The sequence below is a fragment of the Podarcis gaigeae genome, assembly GCF_964106915.1.
Source record: "Podarcis gaigeae genome assembly, chromosome: 13".
NCBI classification, from domain to species: domain Eukaryota; kingdom Metazoa; phylum Chordata; class Lepidosauria; order Squamata; family Lacertidae; genus Podarcis; species Podarcis gaigeae.
Genome location: NC_139689.1, coordinates 51,113,622 through 51,140,159, shown reverse-complemented (window position 1 = coordinate 51,140,159; position 26,538 = coordinate 51,113,622). Strand labels below are relative to the sequence as shown.

At 43.7% G+C, this 26,538-nt stretch overlaps 2 protein-coding genes across 38 annotated transcripts in view; one reads left to right on the top strand and one right to left on the bottom strand.

The window, feature by feature from the left end:
- FHOD3 (formin homology 2 domain containing 3) overlaps positions 1 to 26,538 on the bottom strand; it is a 320,858-nt gene that overhangs the window by 95,557 nt on the left and 198,763 nt on the right. For all 37 annotated transcript variants that reach the window (XM_083708964.1, XM_083708967.1, XM_083708979.1 and 34 more), the window contains exons 6-8: positions 22,068 to 22,162; positions 16,116 to 16,227; positions 1,280 to 1,374 (exon numbers count right to left, since the gene is read on the bottom strand). In XM_083708964.1, the coding sequence (XP_083565090.1) occupies positions 1,280 to 1,374; positions 16,116 to 16,227; positions 22,068 to 22,162 (302 nt within the window). The remainder of the gene's footprint in view (positions 1 to 1,279; positions 1,375 to 16,115; positions 16,228 to 22,067; positions 22,163 to 26,538) is intronic.
- COBL (cordon-bleu WH2 repeat protein) overlaps positions 1 to 26,538 on the top strand; it is a 1,088,462-nt gene that overhangs the window by 980,098 nt on the left and 81,826 nt on the right. The window lies entirely within an intron of this gene.

The following is a 26,538-nucleotide window of genomic DNA, read 5'->3' as shown; positions in this document are numbered from 1 at the left end:
TTATTATTGCTTGTTAGATGCACTGAACCCGGCCTTGACTGGGGAGGGCAGGGTATAAATAAAAATTATTATTATTATTATTATTATTATTATTATTATTATTATTATTATTATCCTGGGCCCACAGGCACTGAGGGGATCATGATACCAGCCTACATGAGGTACTCTGTATCAGGAAGGTCCCATGACCCTTGAGGACGAGGCCACGGATTAAGAGTAGGAGAGGAAATTGTCTTCAGGATCAGCCCTAAGTGTACATAGTACACCAGAAGTACTTGGACAAAATGAACCTACTGTGGTCAGGACCTCCTTGGCCTGAGGCAGTTGGGTTGCCCTCTTTTGAAGATTCTGTCTCCTACACCCTAGCAGAACCAGTTTTCCTAACTCAGTTGAAGCTGACTGCCAAAGAAGGCAGAAAGCAAAACAAACTACTGAGATAGAGCTATGGCTCTCATTTAAAGCTCAATCTGAAGGTGACTGCCACTGAAAGAACATCTGGATTTATGGTGCGTCCAGCCTGAGGCCTGCAGGGAGCTGTCCAGGGTACCTACCTCTGTAACCTTGTTCCTGAGGCCATTGGTCAAAACAGAACAGAAGCAAACATTCAGCACAACACTTAGAGGCACTTTCAGCTGGTCCAACTTGTCCTGGTTCTTCGCATAATACCATGTGTCTAACCAACTCTCTCCTGGTCATCCATGCTAAAAGGCAGCTAAAGTATATCTGAAGCTGTGTCAGGCACAGTACATGAAACTATCTCAAATGAAGTCACAGTACATGGTGTGAGGTAACAAGCATCCTTCTATGAAGTCACTGACTCCACCAAGAAATTTTAAGGCACAAGTACATGGTTCTCCTGGCACCATAACATCAAGTAAACCCATAGCCTACAGACAAGTTTCAGCAACACTCACCTGCTATGCAAAGCCCTGAGGTATCAGTACATTTTTCATCCTAAATGTATCCTATCTTTCCCAGGGAATGGTGGAAGGTCAGGTGTGTTTTTTAAAATTAAAAATACATTCTCTTATTTGATATCATTAAACAATTAACAGCTGTTAGCTAAGTTTTTTTGCACAAGCATATACATACACATTTACATTTGTGGCTTTTTTGCAGTGGGACAACTATTTATTATTATTTTTGAGCCTTTTAAATTGTCTTTTAATTAGAATGTTAAAGGGAGATTTTAAAAGCATGTTTTCAAACGTCAGGGTCAGCTGCCATAGGAAGTTTTGCGCTATACATTTGAATACATAAATCCAAATTTAAAACAAACCTTGTTCACTAAAGTCATTGCATAAACTAGAAGTTCTGTGTCAACCCCATCCTTTTCTTCCAGGATCTCCATGACATTGGACCATAGCTTGACACCTAAAAGGGGAACAAAAACTTATTAGGCAAGAAGATCAAAGTGTATCACACAACTGGGGTCCCATGATGCAGAGTTAGATGCCAAATAAATTGTGAGAAATACCGTAGTACAAATAATGCATGGACATTTGACACAGTTCGACGCTATGCATTTGGTATGTGGAAACAAATCCTACTGAGCATGGCTGATGTTGGCGGGTCAACATAGCAGGCGACAAGAGTTCCACCACTGAAAGCCCCCTGGTCTCTGCTTCTCCTTCTACCCATTTCTCCTTGCTCACTCACTCACCTGCCTTCTCCTTGTGGTGCAAAGTGGACAAGTGAGAACTGACAAGGGTGAACTGACAAGTCTACTTCCCTCTTCCGTCAACTGCAGTGGTGATTGGACCCAATCCATACTGCGACAGAGAGGAAGAGGCAGGTAATGTGGAGCAGAAGCCACAGTAGTTGCTTTCTCCTGAAGTGGGGAGCAGAGAGGGTGGTCTGGAGGAGAAGATCCCCCTGGGGGAACAGGGCCCACCAAGCATGTCCACTATTACCTAAAATCAGCCCTGCTACCAACCTCAAGAGGATTGAGCTGGACTATATTATGCCTACAATGGGCAGGTTCAACACTTAGGCAGGAAGAACCAGCTGCACAAATATAAGATGGGGGGCACCTGACTTGCTAGTACAGTGGTACCTTTGTTCCCAAACAGCTTAGTTGTTGAACAAATTGGCTCCCAAATGCTGCAAACCTGGAAGTAAGTGCTCTGATTTGTGAATGTTTTTCAGAAGCCGAATGTCTGATGTGGCTTCCACTTGAGTGCAAGAAGCTCCTGAAGCCAATCGGAAGCCGCGCCTTGGTTTTTGAATGGTTCCAGGAGTCGAACGGACTCCTGGAACGGATTAAGTTCAAGAACCAAGGTACCAACGTACAGGCAAAAACGATCTAGGGGACTTAGTAGACCACAAGCTTAACAAGAGTCAACACTGTGATGCAATAGCAAAAAAAGCTTCTGAGTAGGCACTGTTAGGTTTGCAGGCATAGATGGCTTTGTGATGATCTTCATTAACCTTTGTCTTTAAGGTGTCTCAATGTTCTTTGCAGTTTTTGCAAATAGGGCTACCCCTCTCGAAACACATTAACTTTGAAAGGGAACATGCAAGGAAGGTAAATAAGGATTAGTAAATAAGTTAATTGCTGAGATATAAAAAGTTGTTGTGTGCTACATAAAAAAGTTCCATAATACACATATTTCCACATTGGCAGATGATGAAACAGATCTAAGCCAAAAATGTAATGCTATTCTAAGCTGCGTCAGCAGAAGTCTAGTATCCAGATCAAGGGGAGTAATAGTCCCACTCTATTCTGACTTGATCAGACCACACCTGGATTCCTTTGTCCACTTCTGGGCACCAGAGTTTAAGAAGGTTATTGACAAGCTGGAACATGTGCAGAGGAGGGCAACCAAGATGATAAAGGGTCTGGAAACCAGGCCTTATGAGGAACAATTATGAGATGGAGAGGGGGTATTATAGCCATCTTCAAATATCTAAAGGGCTGTCACATGGAGGATGCAACAAGCTTGTTTTCTTCTGCTCTGGAGGGTAGGGCCCATACCAATGGCTTCAAGTTACAAGAAAGGAGCTTCTGACTAAACAGCAGGAAGAACTTTCTGACAGTAAGAGTTGTTTGACAGTATACTCATCGCTAAGAACTGGAAAACTCAAGATTTACCCACACTGGAAGAATGGCAGATGCAGCTGATGGACTATATGCAACTGGCGGAAATGACCGGCAGAATCCGAGACTTGGGAGAAGAAAAGATTGAAGAAGATTGGAGGAAATTTAAGATTTATTTACAAAAATATTGTAATTTGGTGGAATGTTAAGAAGGGTGCTTGATTACAAAAAATTGGCCATCACTAATCTGGATTTGAATTGGAAGATAAGTGAGATTTTAGAAAACAAAAATTGCTGAAGAATTGTTATTTATCATTTAAAAGAGTGACTATAAATTACATGATAATTTGCTTGGAAAAATGTATTGACAATGTAAGTGTGAACGGGAAACGTGAGGAAGTCCAAAAAGGTTTGAAAATTTGTTAAGACAAAAGGAATGTTGTTTATTATTTTTGTATTTTTTATAAAAAACCCTAATAAATATCTTTATAAAAAAAAAAAAGAGTTGTTTGACAGTGGAATGGAGATGGTAGACTCTTATTCCTTGGAGGTTTGTAAGCATAGGTTTGATGGGCAATCTGTCATATAAGATCTAGTTGAGAATCCTGCATTGCAGGGGGTTGGGCTAGATGACTTGGAATGATTCTGAATAAAAAAAATCCTTCCAGCAGCACCTTAGAGACCATCTAAGTTTGTTATTGGTATGAGGTTTCGTGTGCATGCACACGTCTTCAGATACACTGAAACAGAAGTCACCAGACCCTTATATATAGTGAGAGGGTGGGGAGGGGTATTACTCAGAAGGATGGTGGGAATGGGTGATTGGCTGATAGGTGTGGTAAACCTGTTGATGACTGTTAACAACTGCAATTACTCTTACGGGAAAAAGCAAGGGATGAGATGGCCAAAAATAGCTTTATCATGTATAATGAGATAAGAATCCAGTCTCTCCATGGTTTTAAGTTTGGCCTATTTCTGAAATTCTTTTGTAATATGACAGCTACTTTGAGATCTTGTATAGAATGTCCTGGGAGACTGAAGTGTTATCCTACTGGTTTCTCTGTCTTGTGATTCCTGATGTCAGATTTATGTCCATTTAATAGAGCGGCCAATAACAGTAAAATAACACAGCATTCTAAAATCAATTCATTATAAAGTCAGTTCAAATCAAATTGATGGCAAGCATTGGGCTAGAGTTCTGTGAAGAATTACCAAAGGAGGGGGTCAGGCTGTGCCTTGGCCAAAGGCCTGGTGGAACAGCTCTGTCTTGCAGGCCTTGCGGAAAGATGTCAAGTCCTGCAGGATGCCGCGGCGAGACTCCTTATGGGGTCCTCGCTGCGGGATCACATTCACCCGGTGCTATACCAGCTGCACTGGCTCCCAGTGGAGTACAGGATCAGGTTTAAGGTGCTGGTTTTAACCTTCAAAGCCCTACACGGCCTAGGACCCTCGTACCTATGGGACCGCCTCTCCTGGTATGTCCCACGGAGGACCTTACGGTCTTCAAACAAAAACATCCTGAAGGTCCCAGGCCACAGAGAAGTTAGGCTGGCCTCAACCAGAGCCAGGGCTTTTTTGGCCGTGGCCCTGATCTGGTGGAACGCTCTGTCACAAGACACTAGGGCCCTGCGGGACTTGACATCTTTCCGCAGGGCCTGCAAGACAGAGCTGTTCCACCAGACCTTTGGCCAAGGCACAGTCTGACCCCCTCCTTTGGCAATCCTCACAGCTTCTAGCCCAATGATTGCCATTAATTTGATTGGAATTAATTTTATAATGAATTGATTTTAGAATGTTTTATCGTTTTACTGTTGTTAGCCGTTCTGAGCCCGGCTTCGGCTGGGGAGGGCGGGATATAAATAAAAATTATTATTATTATTATTACCATCACTATTTTTGGGCACACCCATTTGGCTTTGTGCAAATGTTACTGTCCTTTAATATTTAATACGAGAAATACTGTGCAATCAAACACTTTTCTATTATTTTCAGCTCAACTTTCCATATATTCTGTGTGCTGGGTGTACATGTTGAGTAAGTTCAGAGAAGATATACGATAGGTGGGTATGACTCCCGCACTGCAGAAACGACTGCCTGTGGTTTCTAATGAAGAGAGAGAAACTGGAAACAAGGATAGATATATGATTCTAACCTACACTTATGCCATTTGGGGGTAACCGTAAGCCAGTAACATGACAAATTAATTACTTTAATCCATGCCGTATGACAGAAAAATGCTTTAGTTAACAGACAGACTACTTGTCTTCTCAGAATGTGCTTCCTCCCATCTACAGCATTCTAGAATATTCTGCCTGTGGCCTACAAAAGCACACTTCCATATGCGTCTCTGCATGGCAATCATAAAGGAGTGTCATATAATATTTTTCTGTGTGTTTGCCAGGGGTACATACAGAGCAAGCCAAAATACAATTCAAAGGAACCTGCATAAAAACGACATTTGAATAAAATCTATTTATTTCTATCAGGGCCTTCACAGGCGTGAATAAATATGATTCAAGTATGTAAATCCACCCATATATATAAAAGTATTAAATTCTTTTTGCTCTTAATTGTAGATCTTGTATGGTGTTTTTGCACACCACTGGCGCAAAGGACACTGAGACCGAACCTCTGCTGGTGGGAGCAATTATTATAACTTAATGTCAGAAAACAAAGAATTCTTGTGTTGGACTGGCTTTTCTGTAAGACAGGTCTGTTTACAAAATGTTATTTTGTACATCCTTATGTTTTGAACTTCCTATGGTTTATATTTGCTCATGTGGAAAAGCATCGTGACATACTGAAAGTTTACCTACATCTCAGAGTCCCTTATCACCTGTCCTGACTCCTCGAAAGGAATCAGAAATTGAAGAGCATGAGATGCCCCCAAATTCTGCTACCCCCTAAAATGGGAGCAAACTTACACACACATCTGCATTGGGCTAGAAATATACCAGAATCCTTGTGGTGTTCCAGTGCTGATTTTTAAGGAATTAGATGTTACATGTCCTCACATTTTTGTTCTTGCTGTCATCCATCTGTCTTGAGAGACAGTGGAGTGCGCCTCCAGGGTTGAAGTCAAACGTCTGCATTAGCAGCACCAAAGTGACATCCCCTGGGCGCAAGCCTGGGCTGTGCATATGGAGGTCCTGGACTACCTAGATAACAAGACCCCCACACTTGGCCTTGCTGATGTTGTCCAAGCAGGGACGTCCAACTCCCAATAGTCTGCGATCTACTCACAGTATAAAAAAACAGGCAGTGATCATTGTCGTAAAAAGACTGGCAGTGATCTACCCAAAGCAGTGGAGCTTTTTTCCAGGAAGCCAAAGTTGTCTGGGGGGGTTTTTTTGTTCTTTTTTTGCTTTTTTGTAAGAAGATCACTGAGGGGCCAGAGATCAACCAGGATCTACCAGGAACACTCCACAATCTACCAGTAGATCGCAATCTACCAGTTGGACATGCCTGGGAAAGCAGAGCAGTACATCTGGCTACCAGCTGGGCTGCAGGAGTTGCCCGGATGAGAAGAAGAAGAAGAAGAAGAAGAAGAAGAAGAAGAAGAAGAAGAAGAAGAAGAAGAAGAAGAGTAGTAGTAGTTTGGATTTTATATCTCACTTTGATATCACTACCCTAAGGAGTCTCAAAGCGGCTAACAATCTCCTTTCCCTTCCTCCCCCACAACAAACACTGGCTGAAAGACTTCAGAGAAGTGTGACTAGCCCATGGTCACCCAGCAGCTGCATGTGGAGGAGCGGGGAAGAGAACCTGGTTCCCCAGATTACGAGTCCACTGCTCTTAACCACTACACCACACTGGAAGAGGTATACAAGGAGACATCCAACCGTCTTACGGACTCCACTCCAAAAAGCTCACCCCTCAACAACCAGCAAAGTCTAGTGAACACCCAGACCACACATACAGACATAACTCCCCCCCCAACATAGACCCCACTCCATTTAAACTGGAGATAGGGCTGGGCAAGGCCAGCAGTACCAGGGGCTGGTAGTATGAGCTGCATAAAATGGGTTGGTGAGCAACATTGTGTGCACTTGATCATGAATTAGAGACATTTCAGTGTGGGTTTGATTTCTGTGGGGGTGGGTTTTAAATGTGCCAGGCTTATGGGTTCACACCGTCATGTGTGTATGTGAAGCTGGGTTTAACACTCACAACAAGACTTTGATCAAACACAGCAGTGGACTAAGCTCATAAACTCAGCTATGAGTCATCAAACACTGATTATTATAGAATGCAGAATCAACTCATGCACATAAATATGTGAACTAAGACTCCTCCACCAGCTATATAAAAAGGCCACCTGGAATGGGGTTACAGTTCAAGATCAACCCCCTTCAAAAGCTGCTGGGATTTATCCATTCTCATCTTGATCTTGGGACTGTGTATCTTTTCTGCAATGATTGATCTTGCAAGCTAATCAGAGCTAAAAAAATAAAATAAAAGGGGTACCTGGGAAACCTACTTTTTCTTCTCCGTTTCTAAATCTTCGGAGGAATAGCCTACATTTTTAAAGTACCCTACGGCCTCGTCACTGCACGACCTTCTTGATTGTGAGTCTTTCCTAACTTTTCAGTAAATCAGAATGGAAGTCTTTAAAATGCTGAAATGAAATGGGCAGTGATGAAATAAGGAATAAAAAATGTACTGCTTCCCCCTGCTGGGTGGATTGCTTTCCTCTGCTACAGACCATACTGCAGACCTCATTCCACTTTTTATCAGCTTTAATTGTTTCAACATATTTGTTTTCTTAGCTTCATCAGGCCAGTATATGGTATAGCACCATATGGTTTAGAAAATGAATCTCCCTAACATATATTGCTATTTCTATTTTTTGTTATTTCTTCATGGCCTATTATTTAAAATAAATCCCCCCCCCCCGCCCCACACTTTCATGAAAGAATTCATCCTTAGTGGGGGGTTAGATTTTCAATGACTTTTAATAATTTTCAGGGTGCTGCTGTTTGCTTTGAATACAAGTATGAACGGCCCCCTCCCACAAACCAAACAAATGCATTCCTGAGGGGAGAATAAGACTACAACAAGGTAGCCATCTTTGCCCCCCATGAATGACACTGCTCAATGCTGCATCATTCCTGTCGCCGAAATGCGGCTAGGATGAAAGCACAGCTGAGCCTTATGCAGCAGTAGGGATTTTTATTTTGGTGTAAATGGTAAAGCGTGTTCTCCTGCATGGAGAGCACAGGTTGCAATGGAGTTAACCAGACAACCTCTATTGCTGGGCAAGTTGGTTGGTTGGCCCACAGTGTGACTGGACTCCTTGGGTTGCTGGGGAGAGTTTGATGTTGCCAAGTTTGATTGACAGCCTGGGTTGAATATATGCTCTGCACGCAGCATTGAGTGTCCTCTTTCGCTGCGTGCATCGGATCACCCGCCCACCCTCCCTAATTTTAGGGTGTTTGTTGCATTTGACCTTGCTATGCCTGTCATGGGGTCGTCTGCCTTGGGGCAGGGGCCTGGTAGGAATTTTGTCCATTTGGCTGATTGGCTGGTGCCATTTGGTTTTTGCCTATTGCGTAGCAAATCATCACAACTTGTAAGGTTGCAGTTAGGTATTGGTTTTAGAAAAAAATTGGTTGGTGGAGGGGTAAAGATAAAGGTAAAGGGACCCCTGACCATTAGGTCCAGTCGTGACCGACTCTGGGGTTGCGGCGCTCATCTCGCTTTATTGGCCGAGGGAGCCGGCGTACAGCTTCCGGGTCATGTGGCCAGCATGAATAAGCCGCTTCTGGTGAACCAGAGCAGCACACGGAAACGCTGTTCACCTTCCCGCTGGAGCGGTACCTATTTATCTACTTGCACTTTGACGTGCTTTCGAACTGCTAGGTTGGCAGGAGCAGGGACCGAGCAATGGGAGCTCACCCCGTCACGGGGATTAAAACTGCCGACCTTCTGATCGGCAAGTCCTAGGCTCTGTGGTTTAACCCACAGCGCCACCCGCGTCCCTCTAGGTGGAGGGGTATGGATTGGCTGTGCCTGCCCCTCCAATGCTGTTGCTGCAAGGGAATTCCATTAAAGGAATCCAGGGGCTCACCATGCTTTTGTCCGCACCCCTGTCAAAGGGGATAGGGCCACACAAGAGCCCCTGGGAGCATTTGGGGAGAGGTGAAGTTCTGGTACCCAGCTCCATCTACTCTCCATATAATGTTTTCCCTTACTGACTTCACAGGCTTGCAGATGTCAGTTCTGTCCCTGGGCGGGGACAGGTAGTCGTAACCAATGCCTAAGCAACACTCACATTGTTTGTATTTTAAGAAAGTTGTGGCCAAAATTAGGCCAAAAACCATAAACAAAAATTATGGTGTGAAGTGTGAATTTATTTAGGGGTGGTTTGGGGACCTCAACATGCAATAAAAAGAAACAAGGAAGGAAAAGCCCCTCGCCACTTTCTACTGAAAGCTAAGACCCCACCCTCCCACCAAAATTTCTTTGAGCTTGCCCACTGGGACTTAACTCCACTGCTCTCCTAAGACTAAAGTGCAGAATTTGCTTCTGAAACATCTAGAACCTGAGGGAGTTGTAGACAACAACAATATGGCATTCAGCAAAAAAAAAAACAAAAAAAAAACCCAACTGCTTAGTGAGTTCAGTTATGAGGTGTCAGAGGCTGAGAGAGAAACTGACATGGCAGGAGGAAGGGACAATGTCCTCCAGGGGGGAAAGCCCTCGCATGTAATGGAGGCGAACATTGAAACTGATGGGTACACTGGCAAGTGAAAGAACGTGCTCTGAGTGTCTGCCCTAGAGACTAACATCTAGAAGCCCCAAGGCATTTCGGAGAGCTGTGGTGTAAGGATAAAATGGTACAGATCTACCAAGATATGCTGTAATGTCAGAAAGATGCAAGCAATTCAAGCCAATCACAATCATGCCACAGGGGGTAGGATTGCCTGCAGATGGGGCTTCCCCTTCCATATCACTGTCAAACCACTGTCAGGGGAAATATTTGGAGGCAAGCACAACGATCCAAACTATGGAACGACTGAAGCAAGTGCAACTCCAAGCCAGCAACCAAAGAAGCAGGGGATAAGGCCATCGGCCATCTGAAGGGGGAGTCACAATGAAGAAAGAATGAAAGACAGGACGAGAAGTCTTTTTACATTGGTAAAGGTAAAGGACCCCTGACAGTTACCGTATTTTTCGCTCTATAAAACGCACCTGACCATAACACGCACATCGTTTTTAGAGGAGGAAAACAAGGGAAAAAACATTCTGAATGAAACAGTGGATGTATCATTTTTGTGCTTCATGCTGTGGCCACAGACCACAGTGATCTGATGGTGAATTTGGGGTGACCCAATGCAAAAATCCTGAGAATTCCTGTGGATCCATGCTTTGTAACCACGTTTTTGCACCATTGCAGCCCCAGGCAACAGTGGGTGCATGATTTTTCTGGTGCAGGCTGTAGCCATGGACATGCTATGTGATCTGATGGTGAATTTGGGGTGACCAATGCAAAGATCCTGAGAATCCCTGTAGATCCATGCTTTGTAACCACATTTTTGCATCATTGCAGCCCCAGGCAACAGTGGGTGCGTGATTTTTTTGGTGCAGGCTGTAGCCATGGGCATGCTATGCGATCTGATGGTGAATCTGGGGTGACCCAATGCAAAGATCCTGAGAATCCCTGTGGATCCATGCTTTGTAAACACATTTTTGCACCATGGAGCCCCAGGCAACAGTGGTTGCGTGATTTTTTTGGTTCAGGCTGCAGCCATGGACATGCTATGTGATCTGATGGTGAATTTGGGGTGACCCAATGCAAAGATCCTGAGAATCCCTGTGGATCCATGCTTTGTAACCACATTTTTGCACCATTGCAGCCCCAGGCAACAGTGGGTGCGTGATTTTTTTGGTGCAGGCTGTAGCCATGGACATGCTATGTGATCTGATGGTGAATTTGGGGTGACCCAATGCAAAGATCCTGAGGATCCATGTGGATCTATGCTTTGTAACCACATTTTAAGTGGGGAGCGAAGGAAAAACAAAGAAGGGACATGAGAGGGGTGTGCAGAGAAGCAGCTGGCTAAGAATGCACGAGAGGGATTTAACGGGAGGGAGGAAAGAAAGGCAAAAGTTTCCCCCCACCCAAGCCAGCCATCTCTCTCTCTCTCTCTCTCTCTCTCTCTCTCTCTCTCTCTCTCTCCCTCCCTCCCCCCCTCTCTCTCCCTCCCCCCTCTCTCTCTCCCTCCCCCCTCTCTCTCTCCCTCCCCCCTCTCTCTCTCCCTCCCCCCCTCTCTCTCCCTCTCCCCCAGCAGCACAGGAGCACAGAGACACACTCTGCTTTCCCCTCTGCTTGCCTGGAGGGGAAGCGCTTTCCCTGCTCTTTGTTCCGTTTCAGCAAACACAGCAACGAAACAGAGGGGGGTGGGCAGTAAGACCCTGAGGCAGAATGTAGGAAAGCAGCCGCTTCCTCTTTTCAGGTTTCCCTTCTCCGTGAAGCGCGATTTGATTTTTGCCTGATTTTTTGGCTCCAGGGACCACACATTCGCTCTATAACACGCACAGACATTTCCCCTTCCTTTTTAGGAGAAAAAAATCTGCGTGTTATAGAGGGAAAAATACGGTAAGTCCAGTTGCGAACAACTCTGGGGTTGCGGCACTCATCTCGCTTTACTGGCCAAGGGAGCCGCCGTTTGTCCACAGACAGATTTTCCAGGTCATGTGGCCAGCATGACTAAGCCACTTCTGGCAAAACCAGAGCAGCGAACGGAAACACCGTTTACCTTCCCGCCACAGTGGTACCTATTTATCTACTTGCATTTTGACTTGCTTTCGAACTGCTAGGTTGTCAGGAGCTGGGACTGAACAACGGGAGCTCACCCCGTCGCGGGGATTTGAACTGCCGACCTTCCGATCACCAAGCCCAAGGCTCAGTGGTTTACACCACAGTGCCACCTGTGTCCTGCAGGTTGTTAGCACCCCCCAAAACAAATACCTCCTGATGTTTGCTTTTCTTGATTTTCTCCCTTCCCACTAGTCTCACCCCTCCACATTCGAAAGCTAGATTGTAAGATCCTCAGCATGCGAATGTTCTTCACGTGCTGCTGGCATAATGTAAATGGTACAATACAACAACCACTAAACAACATGTTCGGAAGTAGTGTGGTCAGACCACACCTAGAGTAATGTGTCCAGGTTTGGGTACCAAAATTTAAGAAGGATATTGTCAAGCTGGAATTTGTGCAGAGGAGGGCAACCAAGCTGAGCCAGGGCCTGGAATCTAAATCTTATCAGGAACGGTTAAGGGAGTTGTGTATGTTCAGCCTCGTAAAGAGGAAACTGAGAGGAAATATGATTAGTTGTTGTTGTTGTTTGGTCGTTTAGTCGTGTCCGACTCTTCGTGACCCCATGGACCAGAGCACGCCAGGCACTCTTGTCTTCCACTGCCTCCCACAGTTTGGTCAAACTCATGCTGGTAGCTTCGACAACACTAGCCAACCATCTCGTCCTCTGTCGTCCCCTTCTCCTTGCACCCTCCATCTTTCCCAACATCAGGGTCTTCTGCTTCTGTTAGGTCCTTACCACTTTTGTCCTTTATTATGGTGATCTTTGTACGAAATGTTCCTTCCATATCTCCAATTTTCTTGAACAGATCTTTGGTTCTTCCCATTTTGTTGTTTTCCTCTATTTCTTTGCATTGCTCATTTAAGAAGGCCTTCTTATCTCTCCTTGCTAATTTTTGGAAATCTGCATTCAATATGATAGCCATCTTCAAATATCTAAAGGGCTGTCAGGTGGAGGAAGGTTGTTTTTTCCTGCTCTGGAAGGTAGGATCCATACCAATGAATTCAAGTTACAAGAAAGGAGATTCCGACTAAACATCAGGAAGAACTTTCTGACAGGAAGAGCTGTTCGATGGTGGAATGGACTTCTTCTGAAGGTGGTGGATTCTCCTTCCTTGTGTGGTTGTAAGCAGAGCGTTGACTGCCATATGTCATATTTGATCTGGTTGTGATTCCTGCATTGCAAGGGGCTGGACTGGTCTCATCCCACACTACAATTCTATGATACTATAGCTCATTAACATGAAAAACATTTTAGTGCTCAGATGCTATAAAACAATTACAATAGGTAATTGGGGGAGAAGTGATTGTTCTCATTTGGCAAGGCAGACAGTAGGAGATTTAAGTTTATAATACTGAGGTGTTTGTCCTTCAAGAAGAGCACTCTGTATTATGGGAAAAAATGCAGAAGAGAGACAATAATGTACATGTTATAGGCTGAACTCTTAACACATTCCTCCAAAACTGCAGGGAGCATTTATAAGCCGGATGTTCCTACAGAGTTTTCAATTCCATTTGGATGTACTGCAGTGTGGAAGCAACACAGCTGTACTAGGAAAACTGGGACTGAATTATTAGGAGTGGCCCTGCTTTTGCCAATCATGTGCATTGCACATGTTAAAAGATTATAACTCACCGAACAAAATGTCCATTAAAGCACCAGGTGTCCACAAAAGCAGGCCTGCACTTGATCAACTGGTTCTGAGAATGATCAAAGGATTCCCGAGTAAGATAGCTAAAGCCAGCAGGCTTTCAGAGCACCTTTGAATGAATGGAAGCTTTTCTGCAACTCCCATTCATTTCAATGGGGCTCAAGCTAGAAAGATTGAATTATACATGCATAACTACACATGGGTGTTAATTAGAAACTGTGACTACCTCATTAAGTCAGTTATGCTTCCTTTGGCCACTCTACTGTGCTAATTCTAAAGCTAATAGATGTCAATGAGCACTGAACTCTACAATTTTCTGAACCCCTTCTTGGGCTGTGCATAACCATGACCATGGTGACCAATGGGGGAATGGGGTTCAATTCTGGAGAGGAAGCCTGAGAAATGGCTGCCATATCCAAGGAAGGCAGTGATGAAATACAACAATCATACAGATCTCTTTCTAGTGATGTAAAAATTGGGGTTTGGCTTTTGCTGCCCACCTCCCCATGGGACTTTGAGTCCCCTAAGTCCATGATAGGTCAGAGAAGAATGCATGGAGGCAGGATCCAGTGGAAAGCAAGGCAGATATTTTTCTGCTGCAACAGAGTTCCCTCCCCTCCTTCCAAGGAGGGAGAGACCCTGAAACAAAGGGTGCAAGAACCTTTAAAGACATTGTCCAACCCCCTTAAACAAAGACCACCCTAAAATCATCATACATACATCATAGGAGGCGGTCTACAGCAGAAATCCTGTCTGCCAGGACACCTGATAATGGTCACTGATTGCATTACCTGAGCAGCCTGGCCATTCTTTGGTGATGGTTAATTCCTTGGTTCCTGAATCCACAGGGTCACAGGCTCACCCTATTCCTACACAAATACACCCTTAAGACAGGATTTGTAAGCAAAAATACAATGGGAAGGTTTTCCCCTTTTGCCTCCCTTACTGCAGAGGAATATTTGAGGTCATTGGGAGAATCAAAATGGCTTCAGGATTGCTCTTCCGTACTATTTCAGACACATTTAGATATGTGTGCATTTATGAACATCTATTCTATATTTGAGACCTTAGAATTCTTATAACACTAGGTCCTCTAAGTGGCGTAAATGCACATCAAATCCTTCATGAGGGTCAATCAGAGGGTAAGCCTGGTGTCAGCAGCCATAATTCCACCGCCAAACTCCATCATAGGCTAAACACTGGCATGAGGCCAATAGTCAACAAGTACCGTAAGAGGAAATGGAAAAGAACTTTGAAGAGAGAATTCAAGAGGGCATGAAACCATTAAGATGGAAATGCATGGGCATAAAATTCACAGTGGGCATGGCTGGCTGACTCTGACCAATGGATGCCTGTTCTACCCTCATGAAGGAGCTCACTGCCCAGATGGCCTAGTCAGGCAGCACACCATGACTGCCTCAAGATAAACTGCAAAGGCCTTGGTGACAGGTTTTACAGCTCTCTGGCCAGTAGCTCTCACTGCAGCCCCACTGCCATGGGGAGCTCCATCTTCTCCACACCACTGCTTCTCTGTTTGAGGATTGCCTGAAATCTCATCTAGAAAATCAGGAAAACACCAAAATGGAGAAAAACGAGAATACCCTACTAATCAAAATTTAAGAACAGGAGAACATGTCCCCCGTAGATTAAGTTTTGTTGTCATATTCTGCATCTATAACAATGGAGCTTTTACCTACAAAACACAGGAGGAGTGCGGAACCCATCATCATTCAGCTCGGACACTGAGGTCCAGCTCCGAGAGCCTTCTAGCAGTTCCCTCACTGCAAGAAGTGAAGTTACAGGGAACCAGGCAGAGGGCCTTCTCGGTAGTGGCCCTGTGGAATGCCCTCCCATCAGATGTCAAGGAAATAAACAGCTATTTGACGTTTAGAAGACATCTGAAGGCAGCCCTGTTTAGGGAAGTTTTTAATGACTGGTGTTTTTAATGTATTTTTAATCTTTTGTTGGAAGCTGCCCAGAGTGGCTGGGGAAAGCCAGTCAGATGGGCGGGGTAATTAAACAAATTATTATTATTATTATCCTTTCCCAGACACCATTAGCCATGCATTTTGTAGGTAAATTTCCAATTCATACACATGCACACGTCTGTGGCATCAGTGGCATAGCATGGGTTGACAGCACCCGGGGCAAGGCAAGTATTATACCGCCTAACCCATGGTTCCTGTCAGGGCCAGGTAGCAGTGAGGCTGATGGGGAAGGGTCTTCTCAGCACGGAGAAATCTCCAGCTTGGGAGATGACAGCGGAGGCTGTTTATTTTATTATTATTATTAATTTAATGAAATTTTCACATTGCTTGATTGTTAAAAAAAACCCTAAAAGTGGTTTATTTTTCTCTTGAAAATTTGCAGCTCCCCAAAATTTTGCACCCTGGTTAGCAGCCCCTTTGCCCCCCTGGAAGCTATGCCACGGTGTGGCCTACAAGTGTTTTGTTTTCTACTTGAAATCTGCTCCTGAGAACAAAGTATAGTGTATGAAAGAGAGTATGATTTGCTTTTGTAGGGTTGTTTTGTGGTAGCAAAACCACAAACCATTGCATTATTTCCTTTGAAGCGCAACTAGAGGCAGGTACTCTAACTCACCTCTCTTGTCATCCACTATGGACACTGCTTGGATCAGAAGTGGTGCATTGGATTCGGTATACTCCACAAAAACAAGGAGCAACTTCAGTGCTGTCTTCACAACCAGACGGAACTGCAAGAGGAAAGAGAGGAGACCTTGTCACTCATCAGGCTGACATTGGCAGACATGCTGCTTTCTTAATGCAATACAAGCTGGCCCTCTGTTAAGAGTCAGCGAACAGAACTGATGCTGCTGTCCTTTCAATCTTTGGTCAACCTGACACCAGCTAAAAATGAGAGGCCAGGATTTTAAAACAAGGACCACTATGGCAGGAAGGAAATCCGTGACCATTCTAAGTTGACTTATTGGAATCAGATAATTGATTAGCCCAACCCAATCCACAGGTTTACATAAGAGGTAACAGGGATTGAATTCAAAACATAATACATCCGAAGCATTGTGCTCTGCCATTAAATTAAAAACCCTCCCCAAATAAAGAAATGAATCTTTCTTGCAATGGCCTAATTCAGACAATTGTTCCAGTCCTTTAAAAAAATGGTTTGTAATGCCATTATAAAGGAGGAAGCCAATCAGTAAATCACACAGTTCAAAGCTGGAGTTAACTTTTTATTAGAGAAACATGATCTTGGCAGCTTTGGCTGTGCTTCAGGTCTAATGAGCACTGCAGCTCATGCCCTGTAGGTCCCACTCAAAAAAATTAGTTGCTGAGACTAAAAGTCCCTGCATCCACAAAGCCATTGGTGTCTCCTTCTCTCCAGGGCTTCCTGCAAGCAATTGGAGACTGTGCCTGCGTACCGCTTGTCTTTGCTCTGCCCATTTCAGCCAACTTCTTCACTCCACTGTGTCCAACCAGTCCATGAGCATTTACTAGGACCAAATACACCTTTCCCTAGTTCCTTCCCACAGAACACCAGCTTCACACCAAGATCTTGGCTTGCATTACCCCAGAGAGATTCCACTTACGTCCAAACCAAGGAAATCTGGCTTAGTGTTGATTGAAAAACCAACATTCTGTGAATCGGATATAAAAAGGAAGTGCTGCTTCTTTGCACCCAGGATAATTCATGATGAGATGCTGGCTATCCACACTCTTTTTCTAGCCTACCAGTTATTATTGTAAAATCTGCCCTTGAGTGAGAACAAAAATTTAGTAGGCTTCATCTCCTTAGAAGGGGTGACCATGTCTGCCACTTGCATCCAAGTCTGACCGAAAATAAGATACCTTCTGTCTTTCTTTGTCTGTCTGTCTGTCTCTCTTTAAAATATCCAATTCTAAAGGGGCCCCAAACAAAAAATTCTGCATGTATCTGCCTAAAATCTGACAGGCTTTAATCTACTCTAGAGAGTCTGCTGTGCCTACAAATTTCACCCACTTCAGTTAAAAGAAAGATTCCCTATTATAGCAAATGAGGCGGGGGAAACCAGTTTCATTTTCAATAGATCTAAACTGGTCCAAAATATTGAGCCAAATTCGAAAGACACAGAATGGCTCAGAAACCGTTTGGGCAGCTTCCAAACGCTACAGCTACAGATGTAGAGAAACCCCCTAGTGTTTATCCTATTTTTCCAACCACACAATAATGACAGAAACTTGCTAAAAATATGTAGGCCTTGATATGTTTCATTCTGGGTGAAGTCATCAGAGTTATGCTGCATTAATTTAATACCTACACAAACACAGGAATAAACCTTTTTTTTTAAAAAAAAAACCTAACTCCTGTTAAGAGGGCTTTAAAAATAACTCTGCTGCGCTGGATGTTGGTGTGGGGTTAGAGAGGCTCTCAACTTGCTCTCAATATTCCAAACATACCGATTGCAATGATGATAACAAGAAGGATATAATGTAAATTTTAGGGACAGTCTCCAAATATTTAAAGAAGCTTCCTGTCCAGCTTGGAACAGGAAACCTGGGAGATTTAACTGTCACATGGAAGATGGAGGAAGCTTATTTTCTCCTGCTCTGGAGGTAGAACTCAAACCAATGGATTCAAGAAAGGCGATTCCAACTAAATAACAGGAATAATGTTTCTGATAGTAAGAGCTGTTTGACAGTGGATGTCTCCCTCAAGAGGTGGTCGACTCTCCATTGTTGGAGGTTTTCAAGCAGAGGTTGGGTGACCATCTGACATGGAAGCTTTAGCTGAGATTCCTGCATTGTAGGGGGTTGGACTAGAGGACCCCCAGCGTCCTTCCCACTCTACAATTCCGTGACTCAATTATCTTCTATTTCTATGCTCCACAGCTTTTCAGTGGCACACTGTGCATAACTAAGAACGTGGTTGTGATTTCTCACCTGCTACCATACTTGTCTCTACTGACTTTCTTCTGCAAATACGTTAGTTGGGAGTATGTTGACAACAGCAGAGGATAAACTGGGTCCTCCCTTAAAGAGGGCATGTATTGCAGTGAGACCTGGACAACCGACACCCTGTGTTGTGGGTGGGTTCAGTTGGTCAGCCACAGCACCCGATTGGAAGGTCCCTCAAAGCTGGGTGCAATCTGGCCAATGGGACGCAGTCTAAACAGTTCGAGGGACCTATTTATGCCCATGCACGTGACCCAGAGCTTCCTCTTTCGGCACGTGCATTCGGAACACCCGCCCACCTCTCCCTACTTTTAGGGCTTTGCGCTTGACTTTGCTATGCCGTTATGTGTCGTCTATCGTTGGGACAGGGGCATGGCAGGAATTTTCCCCACTTGGCTGATTGGCTGTTGCCATTTGGGTTTTGCCTGCCGCATAGCAAATCGTCACAAATTGTAAGGTTGCAGAGAAGCTCTGGTTCAGGTGTTAGGGATGGGAGAATGCTCTCGCCATCCCTATGTGAAGGGCATTCCGTTAAAGGAATCCAGAGACTCGTTGGTTTGGTCAACCCCTGAGAGGGGGCTGTGCCCGTGCCTGAGTCCAGGGGGACATTTGGGTGGCGGAGATAGCCTGTTCCCGGCTTTCCGCTTATCCAGGTGTTCACCTTTGGCTGACCTATGCTGGACCGCTGGGTCAGCGCTTCCTGCATGGAGGGAGCTAGTCTCACCAGAGCCTATGCAACCCGTCACTTTCTGTAATCAATAAAGTTGTGGCCTAAATTTTGCCAAAAACGAAAACCAAAATTTGACTCAAGTGTGAATTTATTTAGGGGGGAGGTTTCTGGTTCTGAACATGCAAATAAGGGAAACCAAAAATTGCTTAATATAAAAGGTTTAATATTATGCATGCGCATAATGTTCAAGACATTTCTTATTGATTGAGAGGACTTACAAGACCTGAAGATTTCCTCCCCAAAAATAATACTTAATATATGCATGGAAATTATATTGCATTAGGAAGTCTTAAATAAAGCAATTATGAATGCTGTCCAGACCTTTTCAGGGTGAGTGTGTTGTGTTTAGGTATAAAAACGTGCAGCGTCTGTGTATATCTCAATATATTTTAGTTGTTCTGCTAGGTGGCGCTATGCGATGGTTTTCTATAGCAAAGGAGGGAAATTTAAACATCCCAGGATTTCCCTGTACTAAGATTGCTGCTTTGAATGTCCTCACTGGGAAGCATTGCCATTCCTTAGCAAGAGCAAACTCAATCAGGGTTGCTGTGGTCTGATCTGTCCTGGCCGTGGTTCAGTTATTTTGGTGCATCAGGACTGGCACATATAGAGGCTATAAAGGTGATAAAAATGGCACCTCAGAGAGTTGAGGCCTTACTTCCTTGTGTGGAAATTACTTCCTTGGCAAGTCGCCCTAATAATATATTTGACAGATGGGGGCATAAAGCATTAGAATAAAAGTATATAATATTAAACAGTAATCGTTTCCGGCATCTCTGAGATATGTCTCTTCCTTTTATTCACTTTACGCCATATGTGTTTGTCTGTGCGCATATGAAATATTCTTAGTAAGGAGAAAGGTCTGCTCTGAGTTAATATTCAAGACTACTGCACTTCTTCCAATTGGCAGCATATATTAAGAGTGTTTGTGGGGTTTTTATTTTTTATTGGAAATTTTATTTACAACATAACATAACCCCCCCACCTCCCAACACAGAAATCCACCCTCATTAAACGTGAACATAACATACAATAAGCATAACATACAACAATACAAACAACCAAATAAAAGACTTCCTTTATCCTGTATCTGGCCTCCGTATTTACTTCTTATAAGCTGTTTCCTTTATGAATAATTATTAAGATTTTTCTAATTATAACTTAAATATTCACAAAGTCTCCTGCAGACATTAATCAAAAGAAGTCCAGGTATGAATTTTAGGGCACTGTTTTGTGAAGCATTTTCTGCATTTTCCCCATGCTTTTTGAAACTCTTGTCTAGTGTGATCTCTGTTAATCTAGCCAGTTCAATATACTTTAACAGTTTGTCTTGCCATTCCTTTTTTGTTGGCAAAGTTTCTTTTTTCCAGTTTTTAGCAATTAGGATCCTTGCCACTCCTGTGGCATTAGAGGAATATTTTCTGATCTTCTCTTGCTATACCTGTGTCCGTTACCCCTAGTAGAAAAGCTTCTGTATTTATCATAAAGTTATACTTAAACATTTTTTTAAGCTCGTCATATACTATGTTCCAGAAGCTTTTGATTTTTTCACAGGTCCACCATACGTGTATAAGCGTCCCCTTCATTTTACCACATCTCCAGCACAGATCTGTTTTTGTCTATAAAACATCTTGATTAGATTTTCCCTCAATACTTCACAGGCTGTATGTGGGTTGTTGTTTTTTTAATGCCTCCTTAACTACAGCAAGAACCATCCTTTTGTTCACTAAAGGGATTTGTATGTTTGGCACTGAGGCAGCACGTGTAGTTTATTTATTTATTCCACCATACCTCCCAACAAAGCCAAATATGGGAACCCCTTCCCCCCATCCACCTAAAATCCATACATTCTAAAAACCCTTTAAAACATTCTCTCAAGCAGTGATTTTAAGGTTGCCAAGAACAGTGCTTTTGGGCCATGAAGAGCCTGGGCAAACAGGAATGTTTTTAAATTCCTCCCAAAAGCCAATAATGAGGGAGATAGCAGAAACATTGTAAAATTAAGGAATGTTAGAAGGATGTTGGAATGAAGTTACGTGGTTTTAGCAGAAATGTCATAAAAGATTAAGAAAAAAATAGATTGTTAATTGGTGAGAATGTAAAGTTACATTATATTAAGATAAATTATTAGGATAAAAACAAAGATGGAAAGGATTTGCTGAAATAGCTAATTGAACTAGAACACAAAAAGGGAGGTGTGAGGAGGTCAAGGAAACAAGCAAATGAAGGATAAGTTATGGAAAGACTGATTTGTTTCCCCCCCTCTTAATTGTTTTTATGTCTCTGTGTTTTTGCTCTTTTTTCTTTTCTTTTTCTTTAATTTTGTAATCTTTCAAAACCTTAATAAATATTTTTTTAAAAATAATAATAATGAGGGAGATAGGAGGGCATTTCACTGCCACTAAGAAGGCCCCGTCATGGGCCAATGCCAAGCGGGCAGCCCCCAAGGGTGCCACCACCACCAAGGTCTCGCCTGCCAATTATAGGGACTGAGATGGCTGGTACAGAGGAAGGCACTCTTATGGGTACTTGGGTCCCATTCACGCCTTGTATGCTAGTACTAACATTTCCCATGGGAACTTCACCGGAAGCCAAGGCAGCGCTTTCAAGACCAGCAACACATAGTCCCATTGGGCTGCCATTGGGCTGTTAGGAAGCTAACTCCACATACATTGCCCTATGGATCGTTTTCACTAGCTGAAAAAAGAGAGGAATGTGCCACTATAAATGGAAGTAGCATTGCCTTTGCACATGTACTCCTCTGCTTGTGGCAAGTATCAAACTAGTGGAATTTTTCAGTCATTGGCATGTTCTCTGAGTGTGTGTGTGCGTGTGCGTGTGCGTGTGTGTCACAGCTGTCTACAGACACACATGGAAAAATCTTTAAAACTCTTCAGTAGATGAGATTCTTCTTACCTTTGACCCAATGAGAGTGTACAGCCACTGGATTGTTTCATTATGATTGATTACTCCATTCATCCCATCTACGTATAGCATAATTTGTCCCAGTGCTAAGGAAATAAAGAAGATAAGGAAAGTTAGCAAAATCCAGTTGAGTGAGAAAAGGCACAAAACTTCTTTCTGCTTCCAAATTACAGTAGGTCACCATTCTGGATAACCTCAACTAACTCTTCCAGAGGGCACATGGATGCAAATGCAATTGAAATGCAACCTCAGCTGATGTGCTGAATGGATGCATGTGAAGGGGGGGGGTGCATATGTGGTCTAAACCGATCGGAAGGTATGTCGATCAGAAGGTCGGTGGTTTGAATCCATGCGACGGGGTGAGCTCCCATTGCTCTGTCCCTGCTCCTGCCAACCTAGCAGTTCGAAAGCACACCAGTGCAAGTAGATAAATAGGTACTGCTGCAGCGGAAAGGTAAATGGTGTTTCCATGTGCCCTGGCACTCGTCACAGTGTCCCGTTGCACCAGAAGTGGCTTAGTCATGCTGGCCACATGACACAGAAAGCTGTCTGAGGACAAACGCCGGCTCCCTCGGCCTGAAGGTGAGATGAGCGCCACAACCCATAGTCAAACTTAACCATCCATGGGTTTTCTACCTTTTTGTATATGTGAGACTTCTGAGAGTCCCAAGGACTGCAAGAAGATCAAACCTATCCATTCTTAAGGAAATCAGCCCTGAGTGCTCACTGGAAGGACAGATTGTGAAGCTGAGGCTCCAATACTTTGGCCACCTCATGAGAAGAGAAGACTCCCTGGAAAAGACCCTGATGTTGGGAAAGATGGAGGGCACAAGGAGAAGGGCACAGAGGATGAGATGGTTGGACAGTGTTCTCGAAGCTACCAGCATGAGTTTGACTAAACTGCGGGAGGCAATGGAAGACAGGAGTGCCTGGCGTGCTCTGGTCCAGGGGGTCATGAAGAGTCGGACACGACTAAACTACAACAACAATATGTGAGTGTGTGTGTGAGAGAGAGACAGAGAGTGAGAGTGATGGAGAAAGACATTGCAGCCCTCTGTGGGCCCATGCTTTCCTGGGGAAGGGAGACCAGGCCACAGCAGAGTGTACTCCTCTCATGTACCCTTCTGCGCCACCACTAGATGAAAGACTAAATATTTGCCAGGCTGCCGTTTATCAGTCTCCATAATTTTCCTGGGGTCTCACCGAAACCTCCTTAGGAAGTTGATGTCAAAAGTGTTTGTTGTGAGAGAGGTAACCCTACTCCCTTTCTCCACAGCATGCATAATTTTATAAACCTTGATTATGTCACCTCAGGCTCACTTTTTCTCTCAACTACCCCCTTCCCCCAAAAATGTTGTAACTGCTCCTCATAGAGTAGTTCTCCATCCCCTTGATCATTATGACTGCCTTTTTCTGAGCATTTTCCACTGCCACAATGTCTTTCTTGAGGGAAGGAGGCCAGAGTTGTACACAGTACTCCAAGCACACTTGCATCACAGAGCGGGATATTGGCAGTTTTATCTCTTTCCTAATTAGCCGTAGCATGGATGTGTTCTTTTTCACAGCTTATGCACACTGGTTCAGCATCTTCAAATTATCTGCCATGACTCCAAGGTCTCATTCCTGAACCGCCAGGTCAGACCCCACAAGATGTGAACTTTAGATTTTCTTTGGTTTGGTCCCAGTGTGCATAACTTTATGCTCAATGACATTGTAGTAACATGTTGTAACATAGTTGTAACATGGATGGAGGTAAAATTGGTGATAACAAAGCAATATGGCCATTGAGAAATGGCAGTTGCTTTTACAGCTGTTCCCATGCATGGCCACTTTACCACAAACTAGAACGCCATTGTCATGTTCCTTGGTGTGTGTGTGTGTGTGTGTGTGTGTGTGTGTGTGTGTGTAGGCCTCTTTTGAGAGCCCATGTAGACCATCCTCACACAATCCACAGCAACATGCAACCAGTCATTGCCTTGTTTGTCACTTTCCAGCCAATAGCTGTAACTCCCTCTTAACAGGTTACATCCTAATTCAGTGTGAGATCTACACACAAAGGCAGGCCTGCAGATCTGTTTTAAGGATCAAGAGCCCCTCGCATTACAGAATGCTGTGCTTCTGGACCCATTGGCTGGCTGCCCTTCCAGAAAGTGGAATGTGTACCGTGGTACCTCGGGTTAAATACTTAATTTGTTCCGGAGGTCTGTTCTTAACCTGAAACTGTTCTTAACCTGAAGCAACACTTTACCTAATGGGGCCTCCTGCTGCTGCCGCACCGCTGGAGCACGATTTCTGTTCACATCCTGAAGCAAAGTTCTTAACCCGAGGTAATATTTCTGGGTTAGCGGAGTCTGTAACCTGAAGCGTATGTAACCTGAGGTACCCCTGTATTTGCATCCTAACTGGGACCACTCATAGATTCTCCAATAATGCTACAGTGCGGGGGGAAAGTATTTGACCCCCTGCTAAATTTGCCCGTTTGCCCTCTGACGAAGAAATGGCCAGTCCATAATTTGAATGGTAGGTTTATTGTAGCTGTGAGAGACAGAATAACAACAGGAAACCCCCAGAAGACAAAAGTCAGAGATTGATGCGCATTATAATCAGTGAGACAAATATTTGATCCCCTATCAACCAGCCAGATGTCAGGCTAGCTGGTATCTTCCTGTTGTTATTCTGTCTCTCACAGCTACAATAAACCTACCATTAAAATTATGGACTGGTCATTTCTTCGTCGGAGGGCAAACGGGCAAATTTAGCAGGGGGTCAAATACTTTCCCCCATCACTGTACATATAGTTGTGATGGGCATCTGATGCAGGTAATCCTTATCAGCACTGGACAGTGTGGACGGGGGTAAGATAACCTTCCCATCTGTCAGTCTGGTGAGTATGGGGGGTGACCATTCTCATATGGAAGCCAGTGTGTGGTTTGCTCATGGCTGTCTCTTCACTGTGACCTAAATGTCAGTGAACAATAAAAAGACTTTAATGCACATCGCCATCCACTGACTATTAACATTACATCAAAGGGATCCAGAGTTTTATTATTATTATTATTAGGTAATTCAGAACAACTGCTATGCAGCTGCAATTAGAGAATGGCTTAATGAATATTATTTTTGTTTCTCTTCAGTACAAAGAAAATTGCCCTTTGATCAGAATCAGATAAGGTCACCACGCTGCTTCTTTGTAGTGAAACTTCTTGGATCAGAAGGAAAGGATTTCATTTGCATCTGAAGAAAATGTGAAACAAATTTTATGCCCCACACATATTTTTCAGATTAATAAGGAACATAAATCAAGACTTCTAAAAGTCAGTCTTTAAAGCATCACATGGACATTACAACAACAAAGACTGGCTAAGTATCTAGGTAAATTCTGGACTGCATTACTCCGCAGCTTTCAGGTTGTCGCTCAGTATAGTCATAAAAAAGCCAAGCCTTTAATAAGCCCCATGCAAAGAAACCACAACAATGTTCAAAAGAAATTCCTGGCTATTTTCATCTGCTACTGAAGAATCTTATCAGAAGCTTCTTCCAAGACTATGGAATTTGATCGTATCTGCTATAGCTTCAGGTTAGCATTGCGGATTTTGATGGGAAATTGTGAACACACGAAGAAAAAAGTCTGTTGCTGTTTAAACAACTGGCAAAAGAACGATGTTTTACAGAATAATAATTTTAAAAATATTGGATGTCATCAAGCTGTTTTTTCAGGCACACTGACCTATGGCATGTTTGTCAGTCGCATCCAGGAGCTTTATCAAATGTTAACATCAGTTGCTGGCGGTCCTTGGAATACAAGCATCATGACTTATTTGTTAAGAGGCAACTTATTTCCTGGCTGCTCTGAGGCCTCAAATACGACAAAGGCACAGCTAGCTGGAGGTGAGGAATATTTAGAGACGGCTAAGGAACCTGTGGCTCTCCAGGTGTTGACTCCCATCAACTCTAGGTATCATGGCCAAGTGTCAGGGGCAATGGGAGTTGTAGAAGAACAACATAGAGAATCATAGAACTGCAGAGTGAGAAGGGACCCGAAGGCTCATGTAGTCCAACCCCCTGCAATGCAAAGAGAGAGAGCCACTGATTCCCCACCCCCACTCTAGAGCAAGAATCTCTGGAGGACTTTATTTCACATGCAGCTGATTCTTCAAAATTTTAATCGTGGTAGACAACTATCCCCAAACATTTAAATTTTAAGAGATTTAAACCAGCTCTACTGCACTGGCATTATGGTCTAAGACGAAGTTGCGGAAATCCTGATGTTATGGAATTTCAAAGACTCGAGCTAAGATTATTTCCTATTTTCCTCCAATAGTTTTGCCAAACTGCATTTGTGCCACGTACTGGGGTGGGTGGGTGGGAATCGCCTGTCTCTTTTTGACACTTGACTCAAATTTTGGTTTTGGTTTTTTGCAGAATTTAGGCCACAACTTTATTGATTACAGAAAGTGACTGG